General features: G+C 38.3%; 1 protein-coding gene across 1 annotated transcript in view; it reads right to left on the reverse strand.

Moving 5' to 3' along the window:
• INTS7 (integrator complex subunit 7) overlaps nucleotides 1-13,950 on the reverse strand; it is an 86,970-nt gene that overhangs the window by 58,494 nt on the left and 14,526 nt on the right. The window contains exons 2-6 of the mRNA XM_043485139.1: nucleotides 13,651-13,780; nucleotides 12,341-12,487; nucleotides 11,104-11,241; nucleotides 4,784-4,830; nucleotides 138-337 (exon numbers count right to left, since the gene is read on the reverse strand). Of these exons, the coding sequence (XP_043341074.1) occupies nucleotides 138-337; nucleotides 4,784-4,830; nucleotides 11,104-11,241; nucleotides 12,341-12,487; nucleotides 13,651-13,780 (662 nt within the window). The remainder of the gene's footprint in view (nucleotides 1-137; nucleotides 338-4,783; nucleotides 4,831-11,103; nucleotides 11,242-12,340; nucleotides 12,488-13,650; nucleotides 13,781-13,950) is intronic.

The raw sequence follows: 13,950 nt of genomic DNA on the forward strand, positions 1-13,950 counted from the left end.
TTAAACTTTCTGTGACCTTTATCAGAGAAAGGGATCTCAATACTATCAAAACTTACACACTACTTATTTTTTAGCATATAACACTTAACAGGCAAGTTTACTGAAGAAAAAGGAAGTTTAAAGAAAACTGAAATTACCTGCTTAGGCGTATCAACCAAAGATGAAGCTGCAAGCAGAGTGAAAGTGTGCAAAGAGACAATCACCATCTTGGTGGAAGGATAGGCGGTGACCAGCTGCTGCAGGAGCTGACGCGCGCTGGACGCCAGGATGGCATCATGGTGCATGTGCTGCAGGATGGGGATCAACTTCAGCTTCAAGTCTACTGGCGTGGCCAGACCTGGACACAGAAAGAATGCTTAAGAGGTTTCTGACTGTCATCCTGGATAATATCTCACATTCAAAAGGTCTGATTCCATTAGCAAAATGACTATTTAAAAGCAAATAGCACACTCAATGGTTAGTTGCTCAGTCATGTCGGATTCTTTGCGATCCCAAGGACTGTAGCCCACCAGACTCCTCTGTCTATAGGATTTCTCCCAGTAAGAATATTGGAGTGGGTTGTCATTCCCTTTTCCAGGGGATCTTCCTGACCCAGGGATGGAACCCACTGGAGTGGGCCCTCCAGTATTGCCATGCCCTCTGCCAGGGGATCGTCCCAACCTAGGGACTGAACCCAGGCCTCCTGCACTGCAGGCGGATTCTCTGCTGCCTGAGCCACCAGGGAAGCCTGTCCCCGTTCCTACCCTGCGCTTTTCTCCCTTTCTCTCTGTACCTCCTGAGGGTGAAAGTGAAAGCAGCTCAGTGGTGTCCCAACTCTTTGCGACCCCATGGACTATACAGTCCATGGAATTCTCCAGGCCAGAATACTAGAGTGGGTAGCCCTTCCCTTCTCCAGGGGATCTTCCCGACCCAGAGATCCAACCCAGGTCTCCCTCACTGCAGGCAGATTCTTTACCAGCTGAGCCACAAGGGAAGCCCAAGAATACTGGAGTCGGTAGCCTATCCCTTCTCCAGCGGATCTTCCTAGCCCAGGAATCGAACCAGGGTCTTTTGCATGGCAGGCGGATTACTTACCAACTAAGCTGTCAGGGAAGTCCTGTCCCTCCTAATTCCTGTTTATATACTTTAATTTTGTACAGATAAAACCAAAGGAACACAAACACATTGCAGGTGAATTCTTTACCACCTGAGCCACCAGGAGGCCCCAACAGTACATTGGTATTATGTTTAAATTCATATTATGCTTATATATATTATGTTTATGTAATATTATATTAGAGGTAATCAGGTTCAATAGTTTTTAAAGTATTTAATCTTAATTTGGGGGTGATTATACCAGCTGACTGGAGAAGGAAATGGCAACTCACTCCACTGTTCTTGCCTGAAGAACCCCAGGGACGGCGGAGCCTGGTGGGCTGCCGTCTATGGGATCGCACAGAGTCGGACACGACTGAAGTGACTTAGCAGCAGCAGCAGCAGCATACAGGCTGATAGTAGAAAATATCCTTAAAAGGCACAGTAGAAAGCAGTCATATTTGCTGCTTCTTTCTTCCCATAGCATACCAAAACATATACATATCCATGAACATATATACACATGCATAATCACAAACTCAATGGCAATAACCTGTTATATTTACAATTTTAATTATTTCCTTCAACACTAAGTCAAGATCAGGATGTGAACACACTTATGTATGGAGCACTTGCAAAGTTCTCTGAACTTTGTGTAGCATTGCCTTTCTTTACAGCATACACAGCTGGAATCTCATTGAGGATTGATTCCAAACCATCTTTCCTTGTCAACACTGGAGCTAAATAAACAGAAAGTCTTTGCTTCTATAGCATGGTTTAACGGTGTAGTAAACAAAAAACTGTCAATCATAATGTCCTACTTATGTCCTACTTATATGCCAAAAGCTAATTTATCTCTGCTGATGAGTGCTTTTTGCCACAGTGAGTAACTGTTAGTGTGAATATATGACGCCATTTCAACATCCAACAGTGGCTTACATCAACTGACGCCCTTACTGTTTGGCCTCTCTTCAAATTTAGCCAAAGCAGAGTACCCCCAGGAGATGGGAGAGAGAAGAATGAGGTCAGAGTATTTACTCCCTGGTTTTCTCTGTGCAGGGTCAGGTCAGGCCTGTGTTATGACTGTTTTGATCCTTAAGTTACTGAATGCATTTGCAAGACCATTCTATCTTTGAACTCTTTCTCAATGGCTTTTGCTTTTTCACTCTTCCTGGTTTTTGTCCTTCCTCTGGCTGTCCTTTCTCAATCTGTTTGTATTCTCCTCTTTTACCCACACTTTAATTTCTGGTCTTCCTTGGGGTTGCTAATAAATTATCTTCTTATCCTATGTACTTTCCCTGAGTGAGCTGATATAATCCCATGGCTTCTGCAATCAGCTATTTGCTTTTAAAGACTGCCTCCCCCCTCATTCCTACCCCCTGAATTTCAGATGCATATGTCCCATTACCTTCTGGTCATCACCAATGGGATATCTCAGAAATACTTTATGCTTAACAGGGCCCAAAGAGAACTTCTGATCTTTACCATGAAACTGCCTGTGCAAAACTTTCCCTGTTTCAAGATATGACAGCTCCATCATCACAGCTCCTCAGACCCTGGAGTCTTTCCTGATTCTCTTATTTCTCTCACATTCACATCCAAATTTATTAACAAATCTTGTTGGTTTCTATCTTCAAAATATAAACCAAATCTGACAGTCTTCCCACCTTCACAGCTGTACACTGGTTCATTTCTACCACTATCTCCTGACAGAATCATTGCTAAGCTTCCTAAGTACTGTCTCTACTTAAGAGCTTCCCCATGGCAGACTCCTGTCTCGAGCAAGACTCCTGTGTCTGCAAGCCTATTCTCAGTCCAGCAATCAGAGGATTCTTTGTGTTTATAGACACCTTTACTGGAGGTTTTGTTGTTGTTTAGTTGCTAAGTCATGTTTAGGGAGACTCAAAATTTTACTTCGCAGAAACACAAGCAGCTTAAAATGTAAGAGTATTTATTCCTCAGACTCACCTGCCGCTTCTGTGTGCTGGGCTCCAATCTTCCTCTACCTTGCCCCCATTTCTGGGCTGTGCTTAGCTGCTCAGTCGTGTCTAACTCTTTGCGACCCCATGGACGTTAGCCTTTCAGGCTCCTCTGTCCAAGGAGATTCTCCAGGCAAGAATACTGGAGTGACCCTCCAGTATTGCCATGCCCTCCGCCAAGCGATCTTCCCAACCTAGGGACTGAACCCAGGTCTCCCACACTGCAGGTGGATTCTCTACCATCTGAGCCATGAGGGAAGCCCACTCCCATTCCTACCCCATTGCTTTTCTCCCTTTCTCTCTGTACTGAATTCCTGTTTATTTACTTTAATTTTGTATACATGAAACTAAAGGAACAAAAATGAATCTTAAACATGCACGTTAATGGATTTCTACCTATGACTGTATCTATATTCATATATACACAGCACTCACGCTATACGAAATCCTCCAGCATCCTAGGAGGCCTACCTGTACAGCTTTCATCAGCTCCCTTGCTATCTACCCTGTCTGTGTGGAGAGCCCCAGCAGATGGGAAGTTCATGTCGGGTCAGCGTATTTATTCTTTGGCTCCTCTACAGGGTCACATCAAGTTGCATCACCCTGAAGGTCAGTATTCCCAAGCGGCCTTCTTGATGTGACTCCAGGTTCTGATAAGCACTCCTTCCCCCGCACCTCAGACGGTGCAGGACATCGTCCCCTCTAGCATACTCTGCCCACACCTTTGTAAATGGCTCCTTCATTAAACCCTACTTGAATTACTGCAGTTCAAGCGTGACATGTTTGTTGCTGAGATGCTGTCTCATACAGCAGGTGGTCAGCAAAACCCTGCTCAATGAATGAGTGATGCTGCCTTCTAAGAGAGCTTTCTGCAGGGCAGCCTCTCTCTGGGAGTAGCGGGGAAAGACAAAGGAATAAAGGGAAACCGGACAAAGATCAATCACTGTATCTTGGTCTTCAACTAAGTGATCTTATTATGGCTCCATTTCCTTTTCCATAAAAGAAGTAAGAGTATTACCTATCCAAGTCTGCCAAATTACACAATACAAAGACACGCCATTTAGAAAAATACAAAGCAGGTCGTGTTCCCCAGAGTTGTGCAATGCTGTAACCCCAGAGCTTTCTTTTATGACTATGATGAGGGTAAATGAGGTAATACATGGGAAGCACAGTATGGAAGATGAGATTAGAATAAGGCTTTGTAGGCTACAGTAAGCAATTTGGATTTGGGTTTAGCTGCAACTGGAAGATACTGGAGGCATATTAGCAGAGTGAAGAGAGTCCCTGAGCTTTCCCCCAGGTCAGAATGTTTTCCCCCTAAAAATATGCATTTCTTACTCAAGTATCAACTTGATCAGAAGTCTTCCTTGATCAACAGATATAAAACAGAAACATCTCCCCTTCCATCCTGCCATCGACTCTAGGGACTATCCTTCTCACCTCACCTTTTTTCCGTAGCACCTGGTGTGTCATAAGTTTACTCATCTATTGCTACCCCCACTCCTTCCACCGTTCGAACGCAGGCTACACGAGGGCTCTGCCTTGCGTAGTGCTGCATCCTAAGCTCCTAGAATGGTTCTGGCATTTAGAAGACACTCAATAAACATTATTTGGGTGAATAAATGAATGAATAGTGATTAGCACATAGTAAGTACTTAATGAATGTTAGCAGCTATTATTAATATGCATACCATTAAGTCACTTCGTAACACCAAATGAAGAATACATACCTTGAATCATTTCACTGATTTTGTTACAGATTCCTACAGCAAAATCCCTTTGGAAAGAGAAAACAGTATAATCTTTAAAACCAAAAAAAATTAAATTTGCTTCAGTTTTCTAAGGACTTATATAGAACACGATAAGCACAGGAGAAATGCAATATTCCAAATCATAACTAACATTCCTAAGGTCAGGTGCTGGGGATGGGGAAAGAAATGCAACCAAAACCAAAACCCCACAAAGCAAGTGGGCTTATGCCAACACTGTTCCCACATGATCTTCAAGGAAAGATGCTCTGACTTATGAGTACTATTGCAGTTTCATTACTGAATGACACTGTCTGAAATACTCAAGGTTACTATCTCAGTCTACAGTGTTTTAGGACACACTTTTAATTAAAAAAGGCTTTTAATACACAAGCTAATCATTTATATAAGCAATAAAATATACCCAAATATTCTGAATTTTAGAAAAACAAAGTAAATATGAAGCAGTAGAAATGCAGTGGGAAATATGGGTAGAGCCAAATTATTTAAAAGTGGCCATTTTTAGATTAAAGACCTAAATGTAAGACCAGATACCATAAAACTCCTAGAGGAAAACAGGCAGAATGCTCTTTGACATAAATTGCAGTAATATCTTTTTGGATCTGTCTGCCAGCAAGATGGAAGTAAAAACAAAAATAAACAATGAGACCTAATTAAACATAAAAGCTTCCGCACAGCAGAGGAGACCATAAGCAAAACACAAAGACAACCTACAGAATGGGAGAAAATACTCACAAACGATGCAACAGACAACAGATAAAATCTTCAAAATACACAAGTAACTCATACAGCTCAACATCGAAAAACAAAAAACTCAATAAAAAAAAATGGGCAGAACATCTAAATAGACATTTCTCCAAAGAAGAAAGAACAACTACAGATGGCCAAAAGGCACATGAAAAGACGCCCCTCATCACTAATTATCAGAAGTGCAAAGCAAAACTATAATACAATGAGGTATCACCCCACACCAGTCAGAACAGCCATTTATCAAAAAGTCTACAAATAATAAATGCTGGAGAGGGTGTGGAGGAAAGGGAACCCACCTCCGTGGGTAGTGGGGAAGGTAAATTGGTGCAGCTACTCTGGAAACCAGTATGGAGGTTCCCTAAAAAACTAAAACCAGAGCTACCATGTGATCCTGTAATCCCACCACTGGGCATACACTCGGAGAAAAACATAACTTGAATAGATACATGCACCTCAATGTTGACTGCAGCACTATTTACAATAGCCAAGACATGGAAGTAACCTAAATGTCCATCAACAGATGAACAGATGAAGAAGACGTGGTATATATATACAATGGAACATAACTCAGCCACAAAAAGAAGAAATAATGCCATTTGCAGCAACATGGATGAACCCAGAGATTATCATACCCAATGAAATAAGCCAGATTAACACAGACAAATACCTTATGATATCACTTATATGTGGAATAAAAAAAAATGATAGAAATGAACTTATTTACAAAACAGAGATAGACCCACAGACATAGAAAACAGATTTGTAGTCACCAAGGGGAAGGGAGGAGGAGGGATAAATTAGAAGTTAGGGTTTAACATACACACACCACTAAATATAAACTAGACAACCAATAGGACCTACTATATAGCACAGGGAACTATATTCAATATTTTATAATAACCTATATGGGAGAAGAATATTAAAAATATACATATGTATAATTGAATACTCTGCTGTATACCTAAAAATAACATTGTTAATCAAGTATACTTCAATTAAATAAATAAATAAATAATTTTAAAAGTAGCCATTTTCAAAATATTGTATATCTGAAAAGTATTTTCTAAGGTGTTGCTTTTGAGTCTGTTGCAGCTGAAATAACACTGAATGTTGCAAAAGTTATCCATAACATGAATGTTTGGGATAAAACGTTATATAATATGTAAGGAAAGATGACACAGATAATATGATCAAACTTGGTTCTTTCAGTCATGATTCATGACACATAAGGCATGAAATACTTTCGCTCTGCAGTTCAATGGATGTCTATATAAAATATTTTCTGCCATTAAGATATTATTTTAACATTCTCTGACAAAGTGAATAGCACACGTCAAGTACACAGTGGCTGTCTGCAGGGTAAGCACCATGCAGTCCTTAGAGTCATGAGATGAACTAGCCATTTTTTCATGAAACTCCATAACTACTCAGAAATGGTTATTTGCAGGTATCTTCTGAAAAGATAAATAAAGTAAGCATGTAACTTTAAGAAAAATAACTGGGTAAATTTTTTGCCAATCCTAGCTTCTAAACAAAAACTAGCACTTCAGAAAACTTGTATCTGTCACCATGAGCTTGACACTTAATATTTAAAGCCTTTACTGATGAGATCAGTGGAGATAACAACAAATATGATCCTTTGTTATTTAACAATATGATCCTCTGATATTTTACAATGGAAACGGTCAACATTTGGTAGACCTGCATTAACAGAGTGAACCAATATTTCCCAAAAGACCAATGTCTAAGTTATAAAACCATACAAGGTAAGGGATGCCAATGGATTTCAATGTAATAGTACATGTTCACTGATACGGTTTTAGAGTTCACATTGCAACTAACTTTTATGAACCAAAAATTTTCTAGTTCTGTGAGAGATCAAGGAAAAATATCCATAATTACCTATAAAACCTTTAAAAATACTCCTCTCTTTTTCAACTATCTGTGTGAGGCTGGCATTTTTTCATATACTTTAACCAAAACAACACATTGCAAAAGAAATGGTGAATGCAGAACCAGCTGTGACAATCCAGCCAGACATTAGAGAGATATGTCAAAATGTAAAAAGAAATGTCCCTCTTCCCACAAAATTGATTTTTGTTTTGGAAAAATATTTTCATAAAGATATTTTTGTGTCAACACATTAGGACTTTGCTATTCTTTAAATGAATTAATAATATACTTTAAGTTTAGGCATTTTCATCTCTAATACAGTAAATATCAATCGATGTAATCTGTATAAACAAAAAAAGCTCTTTGAGGACTTCAATAATGCTGAAGAGTGTAAAGAGATTCTGATACCAAATAGTTTGAAACTTACTGCTCCGATATCAGCCTTATATTCAATAAGAAAAAGTAAGCTGTAAATGTCTTTTGAGCACAAGGCAAGAGGTATATTAGGTATCTATAGATGACCTGTTCACATTTCAGAGCGCTCTTGTATTTGTTATTCCTTCTGTTTGGAATATCCTTCCTCCAGATGGCTGCCTCTTCTTCAGGACTGTTTCAGTTCAAATGCTACCTCTTCAGGGAGGCTATCCCCGATCACTCTACCCAAGGAACTTACTTAGGTCTTCATCATAATGATAAAACGACTTTATTTTTCTGTAACATTAACGAGCAGCTGAAACTATTGTGGGTTTACATAGCAACAGAGCATTCATCTTTTCCACTCCTGTATTCCTGGTGCTTGGAATAGAGTCTGGACATGATGGATATTCACTAAGTATTTCTTAACTATATAATAACTTTTTTTTAACAAATGCAAAGTTTAAAATCTGTTACAGGCCTCTAGGGTCAATAAACTGCAAGTTTGAAGCCTGTAGTTTCTTTTTAGGTCTAATAATATTTTTAAAAACTCTTAATGTCAGCATTAAAAATATGCTAAGAATATATAGTCTCATTCGCTGAGACTAAAGAATAATCTGATTCTCCAGCTTTTTCCCACCCCAAATTCAGATCTGACAACACTGGTCATGGTCCTGCACCATCACGGTCAGCCGGTACCCAGGAGCAGTCACCCTTTCAGATGGTGTGCACATTCCAGTCCACCAGTCACCACTAGAGGTCACCACTCTGCTTGACAACGCCTCCCAGGTTCCTGAAGTCGTTTGGGTTTGCAAATCCTCCTCTGAGACTAGCTCTTAACAATTAAAACCTTTTTGGTGGCACAGTGGCAAAGAATCCACCTGCCAATGCAGGAGATTCAAAAGAAACAGGTTCAATTCCTGGGTCAGGAAGATCCCCCGGAGAAGGAACTGGCCACCTGCTAAAGCCTTCCTGCCTGGAAAATTTCACGGACAGAGGAGCCTGGCGGGCTACAGTCCATGGGGTCACAAAGAGCTGGACACGACTGAGCACGCACACCCTCAGAACAAGTTACATGTGGTTACGGTAGCAGACAGGTAGAAATAGGATTAAGTCAGTTTTTAAAGCCCTTTTTTGGTCAACTACTCTAATTTGTTTAAGATCCAAAACTGATACAGACACTAAGATAAAAATCCATCTGTATTGGTTGAGATACCTGATCTCAAACCAGGTCGTCGTTTCTGAGGGAAGTGCACGCATGCGTGTGTGCGTGCATGCTGTTGCTCAGTCGGGCCTGACTCTTTATGACCCCACGGACTGCAGCCCACCAGGCTCCTCTGTCCGTGGGACTTCCCATGGTAAATGCTAATCTGGAAACGGCGTATTTTCTTGATTTTCATACTCTAGTACATTCCGATAAGTACTTCAGACTTAACTATTGCATTAATTTGGTATGTTTAAACATCACAAATCACAAGTATACCATATTGAAGCCTGGTATGTTAAAAACTGCTTCTACATAAACTGTTAAATGTTTACTGGTCATCAATTCTATAAAGGAAGAATCATGTTGTTCCTGTTACTTAATCTTTTCCAAGATAGATCAGAAATTCCACAGCTGATAAAATTAGCTTCTGATAATAACACATGAGAAAAACTGAGCCAAAAATGATTTCCATAAGCAAATTCCAATACTAAATCTCAAATTTATCATCTACATTTAGAAAACTATTTTTAGAGCTACTCAAAGTACACACTTAATTGGACAGATTTAAAGTACTCACACCTTGACAGTGGTGATCAGAGGATAAATATTCACTAGATATAACTCTTAACCAATAAAAGTAATTTTTAAAAAGTTCTTGCAATACGCATGACTCTCAATAAGAAAAAAAAATGCCAATTTTCAAAAGCACCAATAGGGATTGTCTTTACTTAGATATTTCTCTTCCTCAATTACTGTCACACCTACTACTTTCAATCAGTAAATAAAAGTCTACACAGTTTATGTTCTCTAATCTCCTTTTCCAATGAGTAATCCTGGAATTCTCAAAGTTTGAAAAGAGCAGCTGAAGAGATGAATAAGTATATAATTAAACTATAAAGAAAGATCATTGGTGATTAACTATTTCAAGTCTTATCCAAATTTAGCAGAAGCTCTTAATATAAATGCTATTTTTAATTTAAAAAATTCATTAGTCACCTGATTATAAAACCAAAACTTGCTCCTAGAAGGATATACAGAAATTTGTAAAAAAGAAAATAAAAATAAGATAATATCTTCACTCAGAGACAATATTTCGATACATATCCTAGTCTCTTTTCTATTCCATAAACACTTGCTTTTCAAATAAATCTGTAATATCACATAACCTATTATGTAACCTGTTTTCAAATATATTTCTAAAATACATTAGTTATAAAAGCTGATATAGTATTTCATTGTATGATCCTATTCATCTTATTGGCACACTGGTTGGAATTTGTTACCGATTTTTTTTGTTATTATAACCCTATAACTAGCATCCTTGCAAGTAAGTATTAGTACACACTGCTGACTCCTTAGGATAAATTCTCATAGGTGGATTTTCTAGGTCCACGGGATGTACAAAATACATATTACAAAAATGCCCTCCAGAAAGCAGTGTTACTTTAACAACATCAGTCAGTAAAAGGAATAGTATTATTTTTTAGAGAGGATAATCCAGTAAGTCAAACACATTAATAAAACTATGGTCAATATTCCATCAAAAAATAATACATTTATGGAGACAGAAATGCTATTTTATAAGATAATAGAGTATGATACCCCAAAGAAGTTAAAATTGGTTTCAATTCCAGTTATTATCTCTGTCAAACTGTCCAGACTTGAGAAGACAGTAAGAAAAGAATAATTTAGTATTAGGACAGTATAGGTTTGGGGAAGACACCTCAATGGACAAAGCTCCTGCTTCCCAATGAAGCCTTCCCCAACTATTCTAATCCCAGGCTGATCCTGTCCTCCTGGGAACTTTAATTCCATTTACAGTTAATGCCAACATCTGTACTTAACTTTTCTGTTTTATGTATTTAAGTCTTGTTTTCCCAGCATGATAGAAACACCCTTGGAAAATACATCTTGCCGTTCACATTTTTCTATATCCCTTAGTGTTTACATATATAAATTGAGCTATTCTTTCAAAACCTCTTCTTGGGGAGCCAAACTATAAAAGGCCTAGGCTTACTTCGACTGTGCAGAGAAGTTAGCAGCAGCAAAAACAGCAGCTTCAACTTCTACATTATCATGTGAATCCAGACTCTGACGAATACTATGATGAGCATTCTTCCTCTCAGGAATTATTGATGCCAGGCTTCCCAACATCCTACACAAACAGAGAAACCCCAAAAGAAAGGAAATGCAGTAAGTTCAAGGTCAGAAAAGGAAGAAATAGGCAAAGCTTACCAAAACTAAAGTTTGTAGGTCAGTCCATAAATCTCAGGTTAATGAAGTATCAATTTTAGAAACCAGTGACTCAAATTTTGTAAACATTTTTCCATACTTCAACATGTAAGAAAAATTAACATGGTTAATTTAATACAAGCAAAAATTTTTTAACAATTACCTTGAAGTACATGCCAAGTGCCAAAGAGAGCCCAGGAAAAGAAACTTTTGAATTACTAAAGCGTCAAAATGCCAATTTTTCAATGTTGTATAAAGAAGTCCATTTTAGCAAAGCATTAACAGTCCAATATTTTTGCTATTAAGCAGACCCACAAAGTAAAAAAGTAAGACTTCCCAGTCTTTTTTCCACATCAGTAATCACTGGTATCATGATTTTCAAATCTCTCAACATCAAGAGAAGTAGAGGATGTCCCCCTGGGGCTCATATCAGAATAGAGGAAGGTATAGTTTAGGAAAGTGAATTTCAAAAATCCAAAGCTTACACATACTAATTTCATAGATGACAGACCTAGAAAGAGGATATGGTTCAAGCTGGTTTTAAGGCTTACAAAATGAAATTCTACCAACATTTTTTTAATGCCAAGAAAAAAAAGGAAATGCTGAAGAAACTAAGGTGGTTGTTCCTGGCATTCTCCAAGGAGTCTAGACATAAATTATCATATATAAAAATGAGCACATAACCAAGGATGAATATAGAAAACAGACATGAAACAGGAAGAACAAGGTCAGAAAGGTAAAAGTTCAAAATAAGCATGAGGCTAAACCATACTTACATTTGAGTTAACAGATCAGAACATCTACCCACAAAAGGAGTAACTCAAACATAAGTTACCAAAACAGTATCATAGACGGTTAGCTCTAAAGCATTTATAGACTGGGATGGTTACCATATTTTCCCATTGACTCTTACTAGGAAAACCAAAAATGAGTTCTTAATATTCAGAATAAGAGAAGTAAAGGTACGACAGAAATACAACTCAAAGAGTCTTGCGGTGACTCAGTGGCGTAACAGAATATACCGGAGAGTGATGGCTCTTGCTACAGGGTCATTACTGTGAATCACAGAGAAAATTCTCTTCACAAACTCATCCACATTTAGGATCTTCTCCAAATGCTTCTCACTTTGTTGGGTAACTTTAAGAACACACAGCCTCAGGAAATTGTTTCTAGGGAGAACCACAGATAAAATGAATTAGACCACTTCAGGAAAGTAATATTTAATTAGGAATCAAAGCAACACAAACGATACTAATAAATTTTAGCAACAGGCCAATGTTTTTCAACCTTAACATTCTGTTTTACCACAGAAACAGTCAAAAGTCTGTACAGTCATCCTGTGATATCCACAGTGTGGACGGGAACTGATTCCACGACTAGCTCCCCACCAAACCCAAACCCTTGGAGACTGAACTCTCTTCTGTAAAATGGCACAGTGCCTGCGCATCCTCTCACATAGTTTAAATCATCTCTAGATTATTTATAATACCGAATACAATGTAAATGCTATGTAAACAAGTATAAGTACAATGTAACTAGTGGCCAGTGGATGGCAAGTTGAAGTTTTGCTTTTTGGAACTTTCTGGAATTATTTTCCCAAATATTTTTGACCCGTGGTTGGTAGAACCCATGGATGCAGAACCCTGAGATGAGTGCTAAGCATAAGCAGTTAGCAGAGTGCAGTCCTGCAGGAAGGAACCAAACAGCTGTAACGTAGAGAGAAGTCCGGGAGCCGAACTCAATCTCCTCAATCCTATTAGAACCAAGAAGATGGTCTTCCTCCTCTCAAGCTAATTCTATAGCTTCTTTTCGGCAGGTCTGATTAGATGTGTATGTGAGCACACGAGTATATGGAGAATGGTGGAAAGAAGTGGGAGAGGGAATGGCGTAGAGAAACAACAGGTATATATTCAGGGTTTGCTTACATGTTTCAGGCACTTCACAGTGGCCCATAATCTCATGTAACATGTAATGTCATATTATAAAAATAAATTGTTAAATCAGAAACTTCTCAAAATGAAATGCACAAAGCCACAGATATTTCCAAAATACACAATTATATATCAAGGTTGTCTTTAATTTTGAATTATCCTGTCCTCCAAAGAACTAAGTACTCTCTGCCTTATACCCTTTACTTTGGCTCAAAATGCCATTAAATTTCACACCAAAATTTGTTGTGAATTTCCACGTGCATCCACTAAAACGGTAAAAAAACAAAAACAAAAAACCATCATGTGGAAGTCCTAAAAGGCAAAAAGAATACAGACTACAATATAAAACAAAGAAATATGAACAAAGTGCTTTAGGACACCAAGGGCTTAAAAAGACTTACCCAACTCTGAAAACATCAGCTAACTTTAGGAATGCAGAATTGATGAGAATGGGGAATGGATACTTCTGAAAGAGCCTGGGAAAGCGGACAACTGCTTCACACTGTTCACCAAGTTTGCCAGATCTTAGACCTATGGAAACCATTAAAAGGGAAGAACAGATTAGAAATTTTTGACTAACAGTAAGGCAAAAACAGCAAATACCAACACAGTATTACAGACTAAAATTATTTACACGGTAAAATTACAATCATTGTTAACAATTAGATAAAGTACAACAGTAACTCGTTATGTTTTCAAAA

This window comes from Cervus canadensis, chromosome 13 (assembly GCF_019320065.1).
Source record: "Cervus canadensis isolate Bull #8, Minnesota chromosome 13, ASM1932006v1, whole genome shotgun sequence".
NCBI classification, from domain to species: domain Eukaryota; kingdom Metazoa; phylum Chordata; class Mammalia; order Artiodactyla; family Cervidae; genus Cervus; species Cervus canadensis.